This window comes from Chelonoidis abingdonii, chromosome 1 (genome assembly GCF_003597395.2).
Source record: "Chelonoidis abingdonii isolate Lonesome George chromosome 1, CheloAbing_2.0, whole genome shotgun sequence".
Classification (NCBI taxonomy): Eukaryota; Metazoa; Chordata; order Testudines; family Testudinidae; genus Chelonoidis; species Chelonoidis abingdonii.
In genome coordinates, this window is record NC_133769.1 from 80,026,572 (window position 1) to 80,050,031 (window position 23,460).

General features: G+C 39.6%; 1 protein-coding gene across 1 annotated transcript in view; it reads right to left on the reverse strand.

Moving 5' to 3' along the window:
* Nucleotides 1–4,153: 4,153 nt before the first annotated feature.
* LOC116823131 (uncharacterized) overlaps nucleotides 4,154–23,460 on the reverse strand; it is a 47,011-nt gene continuing 27,704 nt past the window's right edge. The window contains 3 exon segments of the mRNA XM_032777507.2: nucleotides 4,154–4,248; nucleotides 18,933–19,226; nucleotides 20,851–20,998. Of these exon segments, the coding sequence (XP_032633398.2) occupies nucleotides 4,154–4,248; nucleotides 18,933–19,226; nucleotides 20,851–20,998 (537 nt within the window).

Consider the following 23,460-nt stretch of genomic DNA (forward strand, 5'->3'; position numbering starts at 1 on the left):
ATTGGTCCCCAAGAATCTCTCTTCCCTGAATAGACAACTTTATCCTTGTGAAAGGAAGTTCCCTTATACCTGAGGAGAAGAGCTGTTGATTACAATCCTTGCTGTGGAGCTATGAGAGATCTCTTAGATATTTTGGGCACTGGACATTGAGCAGCTTGACACTAAGGACAGAGACTTTGAACTTGATTTGAGATTGTATGGGAAGCCAACGTGGAGAGTGATAGACAGAATTTATGTACTTGTGGTAGCCTGTGTGGCTGAAGACAGAAGTACTTCTATGACTCCAAATAGTTGCTATTATAATAGTGATAAACTAGATGTTTATTAAATAAATGCAACGGGGATTACATGTAAAGAGAAAATAATGAATCCATTCTTACAATGCTAAACGAGGATTTTAGATGCTATTTCAGTCTGTGAATGACGCAGAGTGGCCATAAGCAAAACTTTAATGACACTTTAATAGGTCTGCATCCTTTCTGAGCACAAGTGTCCTGGGATATCTGGGAACTAATGTAACTAGCAAAATTCAGAAATTAGAAGAATAGCTGCCACTGAAGATTAAACTTGACCCCTAGCTTTACCTCTGAAAGGAATTTCTCTTATTCTTCTTTCCTAATTAACAGTGAATACACAGTCAAAATTTCTTCCCCCTTCCATCCATCTCTCTTTATTTTGTGTGTGGACATTTCTACCCCTCCGCCCCATGCATCTAAATATGTCTGGACAAACTGGTTTAAACAAAATCACGCCATCACTCAAAAGCGTGTATCCATTTACAGCACGAAATAAAAACTTTCTGTAGGTTCTGAAATGTTTGATTTCCCTCTCTCTCCCTACTTGTCCCATTTATCATTTTTGCATACCTTTGCACTTCTGGGCTCCAGCCAGACCTGGAATTGGACTGAGATTTCCTGCCAAATTTTGCTGACTCAGGAGGTTTACATAAGCTTCATATAAACATTCATATTTTAGAGGCTTATCCAAGCTCAGCCTGACCTCCAAGTCTTCAGATATCTTCTCAATCACTAGTAATCATCTGCCTCATAGTAAGATGCCATCCTAAAGTGACCGTGTATCATGGATGAAGATCAATATATGAGATATTATTTTGTTAAACAAAATAACCTTGTTTTGCAAAAAGGGTACTAAACATTTTTATTTGCCTTTCACTACTGTGTGTTGATTCAAATCGAGACTGCGGTATCAGTTTGTATGTACCTGTGACTAGTGTTCTTAAAAAGCAATGATAAACACAATTTATGTGAGGTTCTTTTACATAGCAGAGTCTATGGCTCTAATTTTTAGGTCTGGCTGAACTGTGCTTGGCATATGAGCAGGAAATTGTGGGAGAGTTGGCCCCAGGATAATTTACAGTAGCTTCAGAGCTACTTTAAGTTATGCTGGCTTGCAATGGCTCCCTAGGGGCCATATGTTGAATGGGAATCACCAGAGTGCAATGTGATCTAGCTATGCCCCCATCTACCCTCCAGCACACCCTCTGCACAGGGAATGCAAAGAAGGGGTGATGTAGAGCTAGTGATTACCTAATGCTGGAGGAATTCCTCAGCTGCCCAACAAGAGAAGTTTTATGGTTCCTTTGCACGTTTCTATATCAAGGCCAAGGAGACAGGCCAAAAAAATTATGTTTTGTATAACGTGGGGCCTAATCCTGCAAGATCCTGAGATGCTGTGCAGCCTCAACTCATTGGTTTTAATGAGCACATTGAGTGATCAGCCCTTCACAGGCTCGGGACTTTGTGAGGAAAGCAGAAAATCCTTCCTTCTTGAAAACATGACAAACTACAGTGCCTGCCTCTTTTAGGCCACTGGACCCTCTTTCACCACATCAGAAGATGACAAAAAGTAGAGCCTGTTGATATGCTGAGGGCTTATTAGGGGCTTGGTTTCAGTTTGGGATTTGTGCCAGCACTATATGAAACTGATATTGATATAGGATTTTAGGAAGATGGAATACATTTGGAACAGGGTCTTTCTTGCAAAGTAGCAGATATATTGGGCTGACCTCCAAATATCTGTGGAAGCCAGAGTCATCCCCACAAAGGCCTATATGTGTCCAGATTTGCTCTTAGCTCCTTCCCACCAATCAGGTTCCTTGAGGGTGTGGTTCCCATTGGAGCCACACAACCAGGGAATTCCCTGGCACCCATGTAATTACCTCTGGAAAATGGCAGAGTGGGAACTCCAAAGAAGTTACTACTGATATAGCCAGGATTAACTTATCCATAAAAATCCCACTAGGTTGAGGAGAGAAGATTCAAGTGAGGCATGGTGAGTTGCTTCCCCAGCCATGTGACATGAACTCTGGGGGGCTCCTATGCCACTGAGGTGGCATGTTCCTATTCCCCCTTCTCCCAACTGGATGCACTGAGTTTTTGCTTTCTTGTTCTGAAGAGGTGGAGATTAGTAAATGGGATTAATAAATGTTTACAGTTTATCTAAGCCAACAAATAAACTGTTTTGTTAACATACCCCTCAAGTCTGCAATTTTCACACCCTTCTTAGCTTTCCCCTTCTGAGCTCCATTGGGCTCAGGCGGAGAAGGGGAGCAGAGGATTCAAATGGAAAAAAGGCTGAGAAATGCTAGCAGGATGGACTGTTTCAGTTTTGCACTTACTTTCTGAGAAATACCACCTGAATTTGTTTTGAAAAATGAATGTCAAAAGCCAGAAGGTCAATTAATAAATCTCATAAACATTTCAACAACATATCCAAACTGGCAACACTGAAACTTTTCTGAGGCCTTCTTATAAATCAAAAGAGTAAAACAGAATAATCTAAAATGTTTCCACTGACTAAAATTGCCAAAAGTGTTTCTTTTTCTTTTTTCTTTTACTTGTAGGGCCAAATTCTGGTCACAAGTATGAAGGCTGTGGTCAGGGGATTTCCGAAGAGCTTGTGGTGGGAGGGAACCTTTCCTGAAGGTTACATATTATCATCTAGGCAGCGCTGCATCTGTTACCCGAGTCTTGGAGCCTGTTGCATACTGATACTTGGGGAATTCGGACAGTTGATCTATGTAGTTATAGATCTACTGACTATGCAATGCCCTGGTTTTGCTATGCCTCCAATGTACCCCTGTGCACTGGAAGATTCTGTAACAGACTTCTTGTGCTGACTTCTTGAATCCTGCCACCCCATGCAGTCAAAACATGTCAATTCATCTTCTTATCAGGTTTAAATATCCACAGAGACAGACTTGGGGAAAGCACAATTGCCCCAAACATGGCAAACAACAATGCATGTATTAACTTATGCATTAGATTAACAGCTATTAATGCAATTTCCCATCAGTCAATGTTAATATTGATTTGTTTTGACTGAATAAGCCTCTTGCAGTACCAGCATTTTGATAAACTATTGTCACATATTTAAAGTAACTAAATTAAGTAGCACTGTACTGTATATCAAAAGATATTAGGGAGAAAGAGGAATCCCAGCTGCCCTGATTAACACTTGGTCATGCTCTTAGACAGGCAGAAGTGCTGCCTCTAGAATACCAATGTTCAGTCCCTAATTTGTGCCAAGGCTTGCCCAGACCTGACACCTCAAGGCTTGGCAGTTTGTAGCCCCAGCACCTCTGAACTTTCTGTATTAGTTATGAAAGTAAAAAAATTGCTTGAGCCCCAGCACCTAATTTCTTGAGCCCTGGCATCTTTTTCCTTACAAATTAAACACTGAAAATGTTGCCTGCCTGGATTGAACAAAGTGTTAGAACTCTAACCCAAGGAGCAGATTGGTGAGGTGCTGTCTGAGAAGAAACCAGTTCTGAGTGGAAAGCTTTAATTATTTCATTTGCTTCTAAGAATATTTTAGAGGACCTGGAACAGAACAGAAAAGAATAGAAAGTATAGGGAAGAAAGTTGAGAAGCCAATTCCTGCTACCCTTGTTCAAGTCAAGTGGCATCTTGCACTTTAATAGCCCATTGGGTGCCAGGGAAGTAGTGGCTGTGTTACCAAGAGCACTACTACTAACTAAAATGCTATTTAATATGAGAAAAAAGGAGCAGAATCGTGCCTTGCATGCAGAGAAGGAAGGGCAAACAAGTGAAGGCAGAGAAAAGAAAAAGGGGGTTATGGAGAAAGAAAGGAGAGAAAAGGAAAAAAATGGATGAAATAGCAATTTTTTTTATTATTTTTGACATGTCTTCTCTTTGTTGATCTTTCCTCTTTTATCTGTTGTTTTCTCATTCTTCGTTCCTGCATATCTTTCTTTTCTTTGGTTATCTGTGTAAGGAATGAATGAGGTCAGTGAGATAATACCTTTTATCGGACCAATTTCTGTTGGTGAGAGAGACAAGCCTTTGAGCTTACACAGAGCTCTTCTTCATTCCTCACCCACTTTGTCTCTCTAATGTCCTGAGACCAACCTGGCTACAACAACACATCATATAAGGAATATATGGTGAGCAATACAATTAAAACAAAATAAGTTTAAACTAAAGAGGCATCAACCCTAGTGTAACTTGAGCAGGAGCCCAGAAAGGGAGTTCTATGTAACTCAAAGAAGACATTCCAGGAAGGGGATCCCTCCCTATTTTTGCTCATTAGATGCTGGCAAGTGAGGAGCAGTCTTGAAGCAAATGGAATATTTCAGCAAACAGTGATCAAAGGGAGAGATAAGAAGTCCTATAATGAGTATACAGAATTGTACATTGCTTTGCTTTCAATATGTCATATTATCATATAGTGTTTAGGGTTAACAGCCTTCATAGTAAACACATTATTATCAGTTACTGGTAACATCTTTGAAACTATCCTGCTAGCCATTTTCTGTTCTGTTGGCCAAAGTCCCTTGTATGAATACCATGTAGGGAAATACAGAGGGAAAGGCTACACTATAGTCATTCACAACAGGATGCATAATGAGTGATGACATCTCTCCAAATACAGACTGGATGTGTTTTTTATGTGTTTGAATAGTTAAGGAAACAGCTATGGATTGCCTTTGACATCAAAAATGAGCAGTGACTTTTTACCGCTGTGAGATGGCTGGCGGCAGACTGCCAAACACCAGACTTGGTATGATTTAATAGAAACTCTACTCATCTCATTATAGTACATTTGGAAAGTCTTTTGACTGCAGCCTGTGATGTTGCTATAGCAAATTTGTAAAGTAAATGTAGTGGGCCAGATTCAGTATAAATCAAGCTTCATCCACTTCAACTTTTAGTGGAGCAACCTCTTTTAATCTGGAGGGAGGTGTTAACCTAGGGAGACATTTTGGGGTCATCATCCTCTAAAGAGTGGGTAATGATAGCCCACAAAGGGGGCAGGCCAAGATGATAAGGATACGGGCAGATTCAGTGAACCCTATCTGCATGGCTCAAGCCCAAGCAACAAGTTAAAGGTGCCAGGGATGGAAGCAATGACAACTCACCTTTGGGGTGAACCCTTCCCCTGGATACCAAGGGTCTTACTGGCATAGGCAGGGTGTAATTTCCACTCCTCTGCATCAGCACCATTGTTTATATAAAGATTTTCATTTACCTGTGATTCCCAAAATAATATAGTACCAATTACTCCAGGAAATGTTGCATAAAAGGTACAGAGGAAAAGTAAGAAACTGATGTTGGGATGAGATTTTCCTGCTGCAGTTTGCTGAAAACAGAATTGTAACATAAAGTGACAGTCTGTACACTTTTTCTGGTGCAAAAGGAAGAGTATGGCAGTGCCAGAAGCTTTGCATTGTGGCTTGTATAGTGTAATGCATGACTTTAGTCTTTTAGTTGCACAGATAAGTGGAAAATTTTAAGTAAAACATAAAATCGCAACATTTCTTCCATTCTGGATACCACACTAAAGTACAGTCACTTCAAATAATGGGTTCATAAAAAAACTGGGCATCTCTCATGTGGTTTAGACATCTCATTACAGAGGGACTATGGATCTGCAGATAGTGGAGGCTCCTTTTATGGAGCTGTCTTTCTGCTAAAATGGTTATGAACAGATCAATACATTTGTTATGAATGATCTTTTAGAACCTGGGCAAATGTAATATAGCAGTTTTGACAGAAATGGAGCCAAGTGGTGCTTTATAGCTTTCAACAATCATGCAGCTAATTCAATGAGGTGAAACCTGCGCCTGACCTGTTGATTAGTGAGAGCAGTAACAAAAACAATATGAGCACAGCAGGGTTTGGATTTTTAGTAGTTAGTTACAGACTCTCCTAACGCTAGTTTTCATACTGGGTGCAGTACCAGTATTGGAAATGTGTGCTGGAAGCGACATACAACGTCATGTTTAGAAATACGGTAGTTGTAATCAAGGCAAGCTACAATAAAAATATAAAAGACCTTTCTTTTCAGCCATCACTCTGGCTGTCCTTGGTTTTAGATTTGTTCCATCCTGTAAAGTGGTTGCTGCATCCTAGGGGTATGATGTGTAGATGAGAGATACCAGAGAGGACCTGGCACCAGGGCAAGCCCCAACCCTCCAGCCCTGTCAATCGTATGTCGTAGGAAGGAAGACTTTAAAAGGGAGAAAACTGCAGCCTCCTGAAGGGGAGGAGCAGTGTTGCTCTAAGCATGAGACTGCTGTAGTGACCCCTGAAGCCACAGAGGGAACTCCCAGCCAAGAACTCTTCATCCCAACTCTATGGAGAATGCAACAAACTCTCAGGATAAGCAAGACAGGCTAAGCCCGACTCAACAGCTGAGCCAGAGAGATTTCTCAACCCACTATCAGTGCGCTGTATTGTTGGCAGCATTGTGGATTCTCCTGTGCCCTGGAGGGGCTCTGGGAAGGGATTATCCTCAAATGTGTGGGGGCATTTGACTTTCTTTTCAATCCCCCATCCAGAGAGATCTAACGAGGCCTGCAAAAGGTAGGGCCCCTTTTTAAGTAATGAGGATCTGGCGTCAGTGCTGGAGTCATCCAGTGTAAATAAATGTATGCGGTCAAGTTCTGCCACCATTTGGGAGAAAAACCTCAGGGGACTTTTTTACTAGTGATCTTAAAGGTGTCTGAACTGTAACATATTTAACAAAACTAGCACATTCTGGGACAACTCCAAACTGGTGATAATTCAGTGCCTGAGCTCCCTAATCTCTCATTGACAACAAAAGGAAGTAAAGGACTCTAGCACTTCACATGATTGAGGGTTTGGTGACTAAAGATGAGAGCATCAGGGATTGCCAAAGAAATCAATAAAGGTCATATAGTTTCTTATTTTTACCAAATGACGTACTCACACACTCAGGTGAGGACAGGAAGGCCCTATCTGTTCTGGGTGGATAATCAAGATCCCAGATTGCTTTTTTAAAGAGCTAGAATTTGCCCCCCCTTTTGCCAAAATTTTTGCTTTCTCTCATTGTGCAGTGTTCTGTACACCAGTGGCGGCAGTTCAGTGGTGCAGTTGCCATTAAAAAAAGCAATTTTGAAGAGTTACCATACAATGGTATATGAGAAAACCCAGGCATTGTCCATTTTAGGCCTGGTGAAATCTTGTGTGACACTCTAAGTAATTGTTGGCAAACACTGACTTTTTCATTCCAGCTACTGTACTCAGATTGTGAAATGCTGCAGGCTGCATTGAGGGAACAGAATAAGTAACATCTACAAATAATTATAAATGAAAGGCAGAACATTTACTTTTATAACAAGGGCTACCAGTTGCAATGACTATAGCCCATATCTGAGGAATTCATAGAGACAGGTCCTCTGCTTTGGAAGATGATTTCTAGTTTTCACCTTCAGCCCACGATCATGTTGTGTCATGACTGCTGGATTGAGCCCTTATATCATGGTCTACCTTTCGAGGCATCAGCCTTACAGGCACAATACTTTTAGTTCATATTCACTTTGTTGTGTGCATTACAGATAAATCACATTTAATGTAGATGTTTGTGGAAAGGCTCCCTAAGAATGCTTATTTCAGCAGCATTCAGCTGCTACGTAAGTAAAGGTTATTTTAAAAATTGATTTCCCTTTCAATAAGGGGCACCTAAACTGTAGTCTGTTATGGTTAATTATAAAATACTGTAATCAGTATACATTGTTAAATATAATAACTTGCATTTTCTAAATCACTCCTATTGATGGCCTTTTGCACACCTCATGTAAGATATTTAAAACAAATTTTACATAATAACGTAATGTCCAAGTACACAGATTTCCCCAGGTGGTTACGTATACCTTCCCACATGTCAAAGACTCAAAATTAGGGATACAAAAAACTTATTCATGTAGGAAAATTAAATTGCTGGTGGGTTAACTCTGTGGCTGCATGACTGGAGAAGTGATTGGCCTAAAGTCAGGACTCTCCCCATCACATTATCTTTTGTCAAAACTGTGCGTCTTTTATGGGTAAGTTAATGCTGGATGTATCGGTTGTAACTTACCTGGATTCTGCTTTCCATCATTTTCTAACATTATTGGGCAACAGGGAATTCCCTGGTTGCCTGGCTCCAATGGGAGCCACATTCTCAAGAAGCCAGAGGGGTGGGGAGTAGATAAAAAACAGTTTAGAGATACAGGGACTCTGTGGGGATTACTCTGGCTTCTGCAGATATTTCGGGATCAACCCAAATTCTTCTTATTTGCCAGAGAGACCATGTTCCAAATGTGTTCCTAAAACCCTATGGCAGTATCAATTGAACACAGTACTGCCACAAATCCCAAACTGCCACCAAGCCCTCAATAAGCCCTCAACCTGTCAACAGGCCCTTTTTTTTTTTTGTCTTCTGATAGTCTGAGTGAGAGTCCAGTGACCTACCTGAGGTGGGCATAGCATTTTGTCATGACTTCAAGGAGGAAGCATTAGTACAGTGTAAATAACTCTTTTCACAGCCTCTGTTTCATGATTCTTTATTTCTGATGGAAATCACTTGCAACAATAAAAGCACAGACATCAGATATGTGGGGAATATTGGTAGCTTTGAGACTGAAATCAGTGACATCCCTGGAAATGAAAGCTATTTGAAAGGTATGCAGATAGCAAAAAATTGTAAATTCTAACAATTTACCTCTTCAAGCAAGAATGAATAAAGAATTTACTATAAATCAGTAAAAAACTAACACTACTACAGACACATTTTTGCATAAACTAAGCTATGCAAACAAGTTGCTGATGGCGAGTCTTTTACATTCCATTGACTTCAGAGAAAGGACTTCAGAATTTGGCCTTAATCCAGCATGTCTGTATGTTTAACTTTCTGATGTCTTAACAACATATGTAGACACTAATGTATTGTTAACTGTTTCTTCCATGCTGGAATCTTCATAGTAGAGCAACAGTAAAGACATTGTAACAGCACTGCAATTTATTTATATAAAGCCATAGTAAAATGTTTACAATGAGTTATCAACATGGCTTGTGTTCTGCTATGCTGTGAGAGAAAATGTAATTCTGATCAAAAGCTATTAAATAAATAAAAAAGGCATATTATTTAGCTTATAGACTATTGATTTTGGAGAGGTGCTTTGAATAACATACAAAGTGCATATTCTTTTTTTGTTGCATTGTGCTTATGAAATCTAGGACACAATCACTTTATGATCTGCAAGGAACAAAATAGTCTTTCACCATTCATACTGGAATTATTTTAAGTGTTACGTTAATATTTTGTCCAGGAATTAGTATATGGATATTGTCCTAAAATGCTTGTTAAAGACACCATTAAAATTTTTGTATTTGAACTCCTATGATATTCCAGTGGCAGTATTTTCTCAGTTTGTGTGCAATTATAATATATGAAATGTCTTAACTTACGGAACACTTGAAGCTCCTGTTTAATAAAATATGCTTCCAGAAGTGTGGAAATGCTTTAATCTTTCATCCACCCCCTGCAGGATGTTTGGACTGGAAGCACAAAACTGCTGCCATTTGCTCTTTAGAAGTTCATTTTACTAATGAAGCTGGCCCTAATTAATGGGTGCACCTTATACTTGCAAGGACCCTTGCTAAAACAGTTGAGCTCTTTGTGTGTGCAGGAATTCACTCAAAATAAGCTCATTACAGGATCAGGGTGTTTTACATTTTTTTCAGTGTCAATAATGGCAGTAAGCATTGGGTCAAATTTATATCTGGTGTTAGTCCATTTTCTCCATGACAAGTTACACCAGAGATGAATTTGTCCCAAATGTTTTCAATGGGAGTTTTACTTGAGCAAGATCATCAGGACTGGGCTCAATGCAAACAGAGGTTTCAAATCAGGAGACCGAGTTCATCCATAGGAGGCTGTTGAAAGAAGAATGAGAAGGAGTGGTGATTATTTATGTATTTGCTAAATAAAATGGTACATTTTATTACACAATCACTCCTAAATATTGAAAATACATTAACATATTGTATTTTACTTTAAATACCTTATGATTGTGTCAGGGAAAGCTTATGTCTTCTTTAAAATGAATTTATGTTTTGTTTTAAAATGAGTCAGGTGTTTTAATATTTTTGGAGCTCGAGTATTCTATTTTCTCTTGTGGCTTGTTCATTGTTTCCATTAAAGCCCTGTGTAGGCGTACAGACTTCAAGAATATAATTAACTAGACTGGGGATGAGCAACCTTTGGCCTACGGCCCGCCAGGGTACGTACTCTGGCAGGCCGGGACGGTTTGTTTACCTGCTGCGTCCACAGAACCAGTGTACTGGCCAGCAGAGCTAAACTGGAACACATTACTGTTAATTCTTGTTCTGTGGTAGGTGTTGTTTTACTGTTGTGACAGCCTGGCCTACCTGGAGTGTCTCAGAGTGAAAACTGTTGATTCTCTACTCTGCTTTCTCAGGTTAGAAGGAAAAAAATATGTTTGCGTCAAGAAATAATTGTTTATTCTCTAAGGCTATGATACAAGGTTCGCATGTTAAAGTTAAGTGTCATATCTAAATATATTAAGTTAGTATTTTTCGACTTTGGAAGCCACGGTGCTGGAGCATTCCACAGAGGAGTGCCTCTAGCCTCAGGCTGGCCATCCATCTTTGTTCTGCCTCCAGACAGCAGGAAAAGGGGGAACACCCCACAGGACAGACTTTCAGACATAGAGGATATTAGAAATCTTTGAATTTTCTAAGAAAGAAAATTTTCTTTCTTATTTTCTGCGCATTTTGAGAGCCAATGTGAAAGAATTGAGACAATACATTAATCCTTGTTAATGATAACTTTAATAGAAAAAATGATGATTAAACAAGATACATCAAATACAGTAAAACTTCAGAGTTATGAACGCCAGAGTTATGAACTGACAGATCAACTGCACATCTCATTTGGAATCAGAAATATGCAATCAGGCAGCAGCAGAGAGAGAGAGAAAAAAAAAAGCAAATACAGTACAGTACTGTGTTAAACATAAGATACTAAAAAAATAAAGGGAAAGTTTAAAAAAAAGGTTTGACAAGGTAAAGAAGCTATTTCTGTGCTTGTTTCATTTAAATTAAGATGGTTAAAAGCAGCATTTTTCTGCTTTCTGTACAGAAAGTTTCAAAGCTGTATAAATCTACGTTCAGTTGCAAACTTTTGAAAGAACAACTATAATGTTTTATTCAGAGTTACAACCTCAATTCCTGAGATGTTTGTAACTCTGAGGTTCTATTGCACAGAAATTGTTTATAGTGTTGGTGATATGTTTATATTGGTTATAAGGTTTTTATAAGGTTTATGACATAAAAACAATGAAAACTGACCATTCCTGCCCAGTCACTGTACAAATGTTTGTACAGTAGTGTCCTCAGATCATATGTAGTGCATAATATAAACCTTAAAAGTGTCAAGAGATGGTAACTGTTGGAGGCTATGATGTAGTTCTCGTTCAGAAACACAGGAAGAAATATACTTGAATTCTATAGAGTCTTAGGGAACAAAATGTATCTCATGAAATATGACACATCACAAAGTCAAGTGCAGATAAGCAAAAGTGATTGACTGTAATAAAGAATTAGTTGTCTTATTAACCCCAGGTTTAAAAGTGCACATGCTCAGGGAAAATCATCACTGTCAGGAGCTGTGGGGAGTGAGCAAAGAGAGCGTTGTTACCTCTGGAGGTTACTGAGAATAATGGAAAATAGGACTATTGCTTAGATGGGATGAACAGAAATCTAGATAAATGCAACATCCACGAGAATACTATTGTGGAGAATTGATTAAAGGGCATTTTAAAGTGCACCCAGTGTATTAATCTCTCTTATCTTGCACTCTGAACTATGATATATGAGGCTTAGGCGTTCCCTTTTATTTTTAGCTTCAGTTCCTAGGGAGGGAACTTTCAACATACCTACAAGAATTTGGTGTCTTTCTCCCATTTAGGTCCTGAGTTTGGACGCTGAACTTGCTAAGGTATGTTTTAAAATCCCACCTGTAGTGCATGCTTCTGTCATAATTACAGACATGCAATCAGCGGCTAACTCAGTAGTGACCTATGAACTGCCAGTGATCTGTAAAGCACTTGTTGGTGGCCCATGGAAAGGCATTTTTTACGCACTACCACCTTTCCTTCTTGTTTCTATATAACGTCAATGCATTTCGGGCTTCTTTTAAACCCATTCCTAACACTTTCCCATGTAAACAATTGTTAATATAGCTGTAGGTATTTTATTTGATCATCTCTCAGAGTGAGGAGGTGGTCCATGTAACTGAATGGGAAGAGAAGTGTCCACAAGGCAGTGTTTCTATTAAGATGTGGATCAACTGTGAAGGAGTTTCAGAGCCCCAGGAACTAGTTATCTACAATGCTGTCTAAAGTTAAAGGATTATTTGTCAGCATCATCTCTATGAGCATGACAATTTATGTCAGCTAATTCAGTGAACAAATTAATTCTTAATTCGTCAGTCAACCACTTAATGGTTTTTGGAAATCTCCTGAGCAAGCTACTGTGGTGGATTTAGTATATTTGTAAAATGAATAAATCATGGTTGGGGCATAGAGATTTGACTACACTTGTAATGACATGTGGCTGTTAAAGATGACCTACATACTTACACTGTGGTAATTCTATAGAGCTTGTTAATGTCTGACAGGGTTACTTTGGGTACTTGCGTGCACTGATGGCCCTTAGCTTGATGAAGATTAATCCCATAGCAAAAGAGCAGTCTCAATTTTTGACTGCTATTGCCCAGAAATGAAAACTAAAATGTGTCAATTTCACAAGCAAAGGCATGAAAGTTATGCAATATTCAGAAGAGGTGGAATTTCAATATATTCTGTTAACTATATTATCCTATTAGTGAATGAATTGAACTGATTGTTTCTGGTCACCACGTCCTTCAAGATTTTAGAACTTTTTTATTCATAGTTTGGTAATGGAAAAAAAGTTTTCCTGCTTTTCCATCTCCCAGTTGGGTTCTAAACTTTCAGTGAACTAGTCAACAAACTGAAATAATTGAATGAACTGAAATAAAAAAAAATATTTAGAAAACCCCTATTTATAATTAAATATGAAATTGACAGCCTCTGTTAAGGCCTAAAGTACTTTTAAAAATATTTAAAAAATTGAAAAAATAAACCTGTATTTATTTAACATAAAAATAATCTGATATAATATTAAAAAATCTGATGTTTTAAAATAAAAGACCATTGATATTTATCCCCACCAGGCCAGTCAACTAGATATATAGAGACCTACCCCGGTCCAACATTAAGGCAGGTGGCATTTAAGTCTGGGAGTGGGTCTTAAAAAACAGGCATGAGGTAGGGGCTTCAAAGAGAGCATATGAGATAAAAACAATGCATTCCACATTAGATAATTCATATCTCATAAGACTCTGTGATGCTTACTAGGAAAGGAAAACAAAGGGTTTATATTCTTTTCTTTGTGTGTGTGGACTTAAATATGAAACATTTCTGTGTATTGAAAAGAGAATAACCTCTACACACACACCTCCCCTCACCCTGCTCCCATCAATGTGAGGAGAAATTTCATTTCACCACAAGTAGATTGTGATTCTCTGTTTATGTCTTACATTTGATTGCAGTGGTGGGTCCTGAAACAGAAAGGAACAAGTGATGAGAACAAATACTGATTGGAGCAGAATCTAATCAAGGGATAGCCAGTCACTGACTATAGTGTATTTCCTTATGATTCTAATTGCTGTATTTATCGTAAATGCATCTTCTGTTGAGAAAGGGTTGAAATAAGAAGGGTAATAATATTTCAAGCATCAGCACTGTGTGACTGGACACTGAATGCCAGATTCTTCTCTTTCTTTCACCAGTTTTACACCAGTGCAGTGTAATTTACACCACTATACGTGAGAGGAGATTGGGCCTTTTCTATGATGACAATTTTGAGGGTTTTTTGAGCTTTACAATTTACTTCTGAAATTAAAGATTTTTCTGACTGAAACAGCTGTGCCTGATTGTAATTCCTCATAAGGCAAGTGAAAAGGGTTTTGTTAATTTTAATGGATTATTTTTAAAATTGAAGAGGTATTTTTTAAGGAAAAAATATTTTTGAATCTTAAGCTTTTTAACTGTTTGAGGTAGATAAGTCTTAAAGATACATTGTCAAATACTTTTTATTTTGAGAATTGGAAACTGTGCCACTAAATGGATATCCTATTCCTTATCCCTCCATGTAAAAACAAACTTAACATCCTACTCTCTTGATTTTCTGCATGGTGAAACTATCTGCCCATTCATTTCTGTTCTTCTGAGTCTCTGTGTATGTTAGTTTTATTCCCTTCTTGGGATACTTAAATCTTTTGACAAAGGGCCAGAACCTAGCCTGCTCTATGTCCCCTTTGCACTGCCAGAGCACTGCAAAGGGGCTGTAAAGCTGAGATAAATGGGCAGATGGAGAGTCCCTTAGCACAGAGAAATTTCTTTTGGCATTGAGCCAGCGTGACTGAATCAATGTCATTTCTGCCCGCCCGTTGCCTCTGATGTGGGGGTGTGAATGGAGCGTGCTGGCATTATAATTATTAAAATAACTTTTCATTTTTGCATCTCTGGCTTGGAAAATTTTAGGGCTTGTCTACACAGGGGGTTTAAACCAGATTGATTTGACATACACTGTTTTCTCACAGCAGGTAAGAATCACTAACAGTGTGCACATGGGATGGCTGTCTCTTTCAATTTGCATCATTGTGTACAAAGGGGGCAGCTTGCTGCATACTAAGCATGTGGGATTCTTGGAGGATATTCCATAGTCCTTCGCTTTACTGCTGAGCAGTGTGCATTCTGTGATTTCTCTCTCTTTGCAGTGAGGGATGCATAGTGGAAGCCAGAAGGGTTCAAATTTTTCAAAAAATCCACATTTCCTTTGTCTCTGCCCCATAATTCCTTTCTGGCTGGGCTAACATTACTTTTGAATTGCTGTGGGCCAGCATGGCCCCAACAATGCTCCATGCCACTATGCTGACAACCGTGAATCCTCAGGCAGCTTTGGCTGTATTTCAACACTCAGAGTAGGATGAATTTGGTTTTGAATTTCACTTGCTGCACCACTGAGAAGATGATTTGTCAGCAGCAGCAGCTCCTCCAGTAGCACCAGAAGTTTCAGGAGCAGTAGAGGAAGTGGGATGAGGATAAGGTGACCAGATGTTCCAATTTTATAGGGACAGTACCAATATTAGGGGCTTTTTCTTATATAGATGCCTATTACCCCCCACCCTGCCCTGATTTTTCACATTTGCTATCTGGTCACCCTAGATGAGGACAAGGAAGAAGAGGAGGACACTGAGCAACTGATACTAAAGGAGTGGTTTCTTGAGCAGCTTCACACCATGCAGTGCTTTTTCTGGCCTGGGAAACCAGTGTTGATTAGAGGGAAAGGATTGTTCTGCAAACCTGGGATGATCAGCCTTGGTGAAAGAAAAACAGTATGGTGAAGGCAATCTTTTTTTATATGTGCCGAACGCAGTGACAAGTGTACCAATATGCAGTACACTATACCCATGGAGAAGTGGGTCGCTATTGCCATCTGGAAACTGGCCACCCCAAATGCTACCAATGCGTAGCCAACCAATTCAACCACTGGGGCTATTGTCATGCAGATCTGCAATTGCATGGAAAGGTACTGTTACACCATGCTATAAAGTTTGATATTGCTCAGGAGATAATTGATGGTTTTGTATACATGGGGTTCCCTAAGCATATGGATAATTGATGAGACCCATGGGCCTATTATTTGAGTCCCCACCCCAGCCCCCAAGGATTCGAAATTATTAAACAGAGAGAGTTATTTCTCTTTGGTGGTCTAAGGACTGGTTGACCACTGTGGCAGGTTTACAAACATAAAAGAAGAATTGTCTGCAAGCGGCCACAGGGGTATGATGTTTTGGAACTCAGTTCTGTGGAGTGTTTGCCACTCAGATCACTAAGGACATTTATAGTGTGGAGATTGCTCTGGTTATCCTGGGAGACCCATCTTATACTCTGCTTCCATGGTTAATGAAACTGTTCACAGGAGGCTATGGCAGAAGGATGGAACTGTTTAACTGCCACCTCAGTAACTGCACAATAGCAGTGGAGCGTGCATTTGGCCACTTGAAAGGGAGATAGCTCTGTTTGTGGAACAAAGTGGAAGCTGCAAAAAAAAATGCTTAAGAGTGTAGCTGCATGTTGCATTTTACACAATATTTCTGAAAGGGAGAAAGTCTTAAGAAAAGGTGGGAAACTGAGAGGCAGACACGTCCGCCGTTTGAGCAGCCAGCAAGGCATCCAACAGAAAATAGAAACAGAAAGTTTCTATTTCAGAAACACTCATTAGTCAGAGACACTCATTAGTCTTATTTTGAGTCTCGGGCCTGAAAATGTGCAGCTGTACATCCAGTCATTAACCCACAGAGCAAAGTGGGATGGACTGTGAGCACTGTGATGTTTATAGGTGGTAGAAGTGGAACTCTATGGCGATCCTTATTTTGCTTTGTGTCTGTGCCTAGATACTTTTCTAAAATCCTATGAATTATTCAAAATCCATGGATCCTCAGTGTAAAATGCATTGATGGCTCTTTAGAAAGGATATTTTAATGTTTTTTATTATTATACACTGTATTATATGGCAAATAGAAATAAACCTTGAATTTTTGTTTGTTTGTTTTCATTAAAAATCACCTAGTGCAATGGAGGACAGAACATAACAGTGGGGGGCGGGCGGTGGGGGGGGGAAGAATTCAACTCACAGCTGAGTAGATACCTTGCCCCTGCCTCTTCTTGGTCCTGGACCTTCTGATGTTGTGCAGTGATGCTCAAAGTTACCAGGGCATTAGATACCTCAAAACAGGTGGTCTTCCAGCTGGTCTTCTGGCCCTGAGTTTGGGTTTGTGAAAGGAATGGCCTCTGGGAGTACAGCTGCAGGGAGAGGAGTTGCTGGTGATTCTAGTATTCTGTATTGCCCAGGAGTTGCAGAATATGGCAGGGTCTGGTTTACTGCACTGCATTGCCTGCTGCCCTAATAGCAGCATGCACTGCAGCAGAGCATTCTTGCTCTGTCTTGCCTGCAGGAATTGCATCTCCCTCTCCTTTTCAATCATTTTGCCATGATAACACTGTCCTTTACCACTGTGACACTGTCTTTGGCCACTCCAACAATCTCTGTAGAGAGCTCCATTTCTTCGCCCTGTCTGTTCTCAAGTACGGTATCCATCTTTCTGCTATTTTAGTCTTTCTTTGGAACTCTGCAATGAGATCTGCAACATTTTAATCCCGAGTTTTCCTTGTTTTGCCGCTCAGATTAGCCATTCAATCAGTCATTGATAAAAGCCTGTCCTTGGGGCTCTGGGCACTGCAAGAAAAACACAAGTGGCTATTGTTCATATTTCAGATTGGCTATGATAGCATTTTGATATGCATTTCTGACTTTCCCTCCCTGAGATTCTTTTCAGTCTTGGTAAGTGTTGTGTGCATGAGGAGGGCTGTATAGGGATTTTTGTCTGTGAAAATGTATGTTGTGTGGAGGCTTCGTTGAACAGGGAAGGGGTTGGGAATTATGATCACAATTTGGATTTACATTTGCAAAAATGGTTTTGGAAAGGTTAGCTGGGCACATCTGGGGATGAGCTGGATAGTAATCCCTGCTACACCCCTTTAGGCTGTTTATTGACTCTCAATGATATTAACTGAGGCGGGTGACTAGGAGGCAGAGAATGGCCTTATTCAAAAAGGCAAAGGGCATAACAGTGAGATACACTGTGAAGCTATTCATCAAGATGCTCCTCCCTCCTCCCCCCCAAAAAAAAATTCTGCAGAAGTAGAAGTGGGGAAATGACAGGCCAGCTATCCCCCATAATGTCCAGACTAAAATCAAGCAACTGCTCAGTCTTAGATTTTATTTTATCTCCTCTGCAGACAATGAAATTAGATAGAAGAGAAACAGAAAGTGTTCTGCAATGATTGTCTGAAGCATTTACTGTTCCCAGTCTTTCTCTGTGTAAGCCTGCAAGAAGCCATTAAGAACTTTGTTTGCTCTAAGGTAAAGCTCTTTTCTTTTAAGAATGTGTGCTGTAGGGTATTTATACCTAAGTGGAGAGCTGTAATCTCAGTACCTTTATGGGCATGCAATGCCCATGTCTACCTCATGTACACTGGGATTAGTAACCAGATTTCTCTTCCTGTAACCACTAAATAAAATAACCAAATAAATTGTTGAATTTTGAATGTGCCCTTCAATAACATGGACTTGAAAACAGGTGATAGTTGGGGCTTTAGCATAACACAGAGACTGACTGCCCAGCTGGAGAAGCCACCATTTTGAAAACATGGATAGAGGCCCAAAAGGACAGAGTGAGCTGAGGGAAGCAAGGAGGCAGGGGCTAGAGACTTGGAAAGCAGCCTAGCTGACATCTGTCTACCATGGCTGCAGCATGGGGCACCTAGAACAGAAGCTAGCACAAGAGTATAGCCCGGCCCAATAATAATGATAATTACTTGTAAAGATAGATATGTGGTGAGGTTCCCTCAAGAGGATCTGCCTCCTGAGACCCAGTCTGGGTTCCCAGCTGGGAACTAGGCTCAGTTGCTGCATATCAGGGATTTGTCTCACCTTCTATCTGGCTGGCTTCAGAGTCCTGAGTCCTAAAGAGATTTTGGCTTTTCAGGTACAGTTCTTCATTGGCCTCCCCGTGCTCATCTTCCAAAGAGTCTTGCTGGTCATCCTTCCTGGGTTTCATGATTGTATATTTGATTAACATCATGTCTGGCTCTGCAAAAAATGGACACGTCACATTTCCACTGCTGGACCTCTTCTGGCATCTCTGGTTTGAATGTACATGCTCCTGAACTGTTTGCTCTTTATCCTGAACTGGTTGGTGTTCTGACTGTGCCTTCTTGCAGACACCTGCTTAGCAATATTTTCAAAAAAATCTTTATTCTGGTGGCTGTTCACAAAAGTATCCTGCACTAATGCTTCTCCCCAAGTGGCAAGGAGATCCAGGGTCTCAGCACAGCTCCAAACGGCTGACCAAGGCATATTGTAAGGCTTCTGGAGTAATATTGCAGCAATGCTGATAGACTTCAATACTAGAGAAAATGGGCAAATTCTGGCCCTGAGCAAGTCTTCAAAATGGGAGAGGGGACATCCAGTCAACTTGACACCACAGCCCTGGAGGGCACACAAGTAAATAGACAGACCAACAATGGTTGCTCACAAGCTTGGGATAGCAGTTACAGGACTGCCACAGTAGTGCACAGCACTTTTGAGTGTGCACAAACAATAGGCTGACCTAACTCTATTCACATCAAGCTTAGTTTACTTTGAAAGAGGATTCCAGAGCTTGTGATAAATATGGAATTAGTGCATTACAATTAATTGTGTGGTGTGTACACAATCATTTTCACACCTGCTTAAGTCAACTTAGTCTAGTTTAACACTCCCCCTCCACCGCACCCTCTTGTGTAGACAAGTCCTTAAATTCCATCTGGGACCAGAAGAGGGAATGCCACAGTAGTACCAGAAAAGCTATTTACAAGGTATTTCTGCTTCAGCTGTGAAGCCAGAAATACCAGAAATGTAACAAAGAAACCTGTTCTTCTGAGATGTTCAACTTTCTCTTGCTGACTCATGAAGTTAGGATATTATAGATAAGATTCCAGACTTTAGGACACTTATCTGAAGTGATCACATTAACCCATTGCTAACTCATCCACTGCCAATTATTTTTAGCTTTTAAATTTACCATTGGGAAGATATAAATTGGGAAAATATTGATAATAAATTTATCTTTATGAGATGGGATGGCCTGGCCTTATCACTCTCAGATGGTGCAATGAAGAGATAATGCCTAAAAAAGTCAGGTAAATTAGACCCTCATTCAAGCATCTACACAGTACACCACAAAATACATTTCACTAAGAATAAAAGGTAGAGAAATTTTTGTATACCTTATGGTTGATATCTTTATTCTGCTTCCCATAGAGGTATAACTACAACATCTTATCTAACATAAATTCAATTGTGGTCAGGTCTGACACAGAAAAATAACTCTGCAATGTATGTTAACTGACTGATTAGGGCATATGAAAGTGTCTTTTTTTCCCCCTAAGGTAAACTAAGTGAGTGTTACGTAGGAGATAATAGATGTTTGAAAAGAAGATCAAACATATATATGTAGACCCTACAAGAGATAAGATGGTCAAACTTATCTAATAGAGAATAAACTTTGGGTTTGTGTGTGCTAAAGGGAAAAGTGTGATTGACAGGACTATTAAAACCAAACTCCTATGTCTAAATGAGGGGTAGACTTTTCACATCAACACAATCAAATCAGTGAAGGAGATTTAATTTCTCATCATGCTGACTCTGCAAAATTCTAATTCTGCTTTGTAAACAAAATGTCAGCTTTCATCAATGTCTGATGTTACTCCCTGATTTGCACTTTCTCTTCTGTATTCTCAGGCAAGAGACTGTATTTGATATATTAAAGAAGATAGCAAATAGTTAAGAAATTGCAATCCACACAAACATCTTTTTCCTGAAAGTCTTAAAGAAGGAATTGATCTTTTCTGGAAGACATAATAACAAAAGAAAGCATTAAGACTGCACTGATGTTGGGTCGTGTACTGGAGTTGAGTTGGAGGCTGATATTCATGTACATCTTTTAATGTTTGGTCCTAAATTCAGATATAAACACATTTATCCAACAATGCAATTGCGTTCATGATCCAGCAACCAACATCTGTACAGCCAGTCAAACATTCCAGCCTGGCTAAAAATCTAGAGGAGGTCTTTACAAAATGAACATGACAACAGCTTCCTTCATCAATCTATTTGTTGACTGCTCAAATGGAAGTTGACTACAACAACCAAAGGGAGACGGATTTAGGCAGCAGGCAACTTTCAGTCTGTACTCAAATTTGTTCATATTCAAGACAAAATGCAAAGCAGTCCTGAGGTTTGTTTCCATGAATATTCCAATGGGAGAACACAATTAAAGCAATTCCCACTTGAACTATTTACAATGCATTACAATGAATTACTTTTTTTTTTATTTTACAATTGCAAAACACAAAACCCTGCTAAAAAAAGAACAGTGCACTAACCTTTGGCTGCTAAGTTAAGGAGCCATTTTTCTATGTATTCACATGCTGATCATGTGAATACACAGAATCTGTAATCATGTAGCCAACTTTTGCTTCCATTGAAACAATTATATCTCACCAATTTAACAGGATGTCTTTCATATATAAAGTTGCAACTTGCTGTTCTTTTGACAAAGGGTTTTGAGTGAAGGAAAGCTATTGCAAATACATCTCCCTTCTGCAGAAAATAAAACGGAACAACCTATTAATATACAGACTCAAGTTCCCATAAGCAATTTGGTGATTTAGTATGGGTTGTCAGAGGAAGAGTCAGAAAGGCAAGCAGGTCCTAGGGAAAATAAGAAAAGACAGGATAAAAAGAGTAGAGCAGTGAAAGGTTGAAAATACTCACTCTTGCAATCTACATCTCTTCTTCTTAATAAAGTTTTTCAAACTCAGGAGCTCCCCCTGCTCATCCTCTACAATAACTTTTAAGTCAGCAGGTACCTCACAGATGTCTCTTAGATCGCTCAGCAAAGGCAATGACAATATATTTTCAGAGGACCTTTTCAGTCCAATTTTATTTTCTCACTCTTCACACTTTCAATCAGATTCCACTGCTGCCACATATAGACATCTTCATTTTTTTCCTGTTTAGCTACACCCCATATCCATGCTGTCCTCAGTTTCTCACCAACTGCTGTATTTGAGGCTCTTCACAGGCCACTTATACACCTGTAAGCTTCTCTTTGATCCTTGATCTACCACAGAGCATCAGAGCCTTATGTTTTCCCCTTTATAGTTGTATTCCTTACGAATGAAATTAACAGGGAAATGTAGGATGAGGCCTGACTATTCTCTTATTTGAAGCAGAGTCTAAGAGATGCTTTTGTGTCAGAGGTAAAGCTTCAGATGAACAATTCATTGCAGGTTTTTAAACAAGACTGAAGAGATGGAGCTGAATTCAGAAGTGATGCAGAAGGTTCTGTAAGTCTACCTTAAACTCCCTTCCACCAATTTATGCTTCCTTAGACGTATTTCCATCTGCTCTACCTGTGAGTAAGCAAATCTAAAGTAATGATCTTACATGACAGAGAGCCAGAAGGTGTAAGCTGAAGGTGTAAGTTAAAGCACTACTTTAGCTTACACCTTCTTCCAGCTCCTTGGCATAGAAGTTACACTAATTTACATTGTGAGAAGTGATATAAGCAGGTCTAAGGTAGTTCAAGTGAATGCAATAGGTTTTATTTTACAGAACCTTGTATGTCACTTCTGAAATTGGCCTGAAGATCTTAGTAAACCAGAAGAGAGCCCAGAATGTCCCCAGTAGCTAGTAAATGAAACCAAAGTATAACATCAGGAGAAAATATTAAGGTGAACAGTGATGTTATGATGTGAATTATCAGGATAGTAACTTGATGGGGAAGATAATACTGTAATAGCCCCAACTCAAGTGAGACAACAGCTCTGTAAAGATGACATGAAGCTGAGGTGAGCCTTTAATCCTGGACCCTAGGGGCAAGAGCATATTAAATCATCACTATAAGAAGTGTCTAGTTTGGGGAAATTGTATTTACAGAACTCAGTTTAACTCAGCTCTGGTTGCCCAAACCTGAAGTGCAGTGAGGCGTTGTTGGCCGGCTTCTCCAAAGCTGACTGACACTCTGAGGTGTTAGACCTCCCTACCGTGCCAAGCCCAAAGTGCAGTAACAGTGTACTGTCCAAGTTTTGCGTGCAGGTTGGCTTCAAAGGGGAAATACTAATTGCAATCTGGATTGCTTTAGAATGAATTGGTTTGCATAGCTGCTTGGTACCCTCTAAAAGAAACCCATGGAGTAGTCAGAGTTACCAATTTGCATTCGCAAAAGCATGTTATGTACTCACAGTGACCAGTTTGAGTATAAGCGCACATATTATGTGGGGATATCTACACTGACAAATTTGCCCCTATTGTTGAATCACTTCAGAGAAACTTGGATATCACAGTAATGGGTGTTTACCTAGATCAGGGGTCGGCCACCTTTCAGAAGCAGTGTGCCGAGTCTTCATTTATT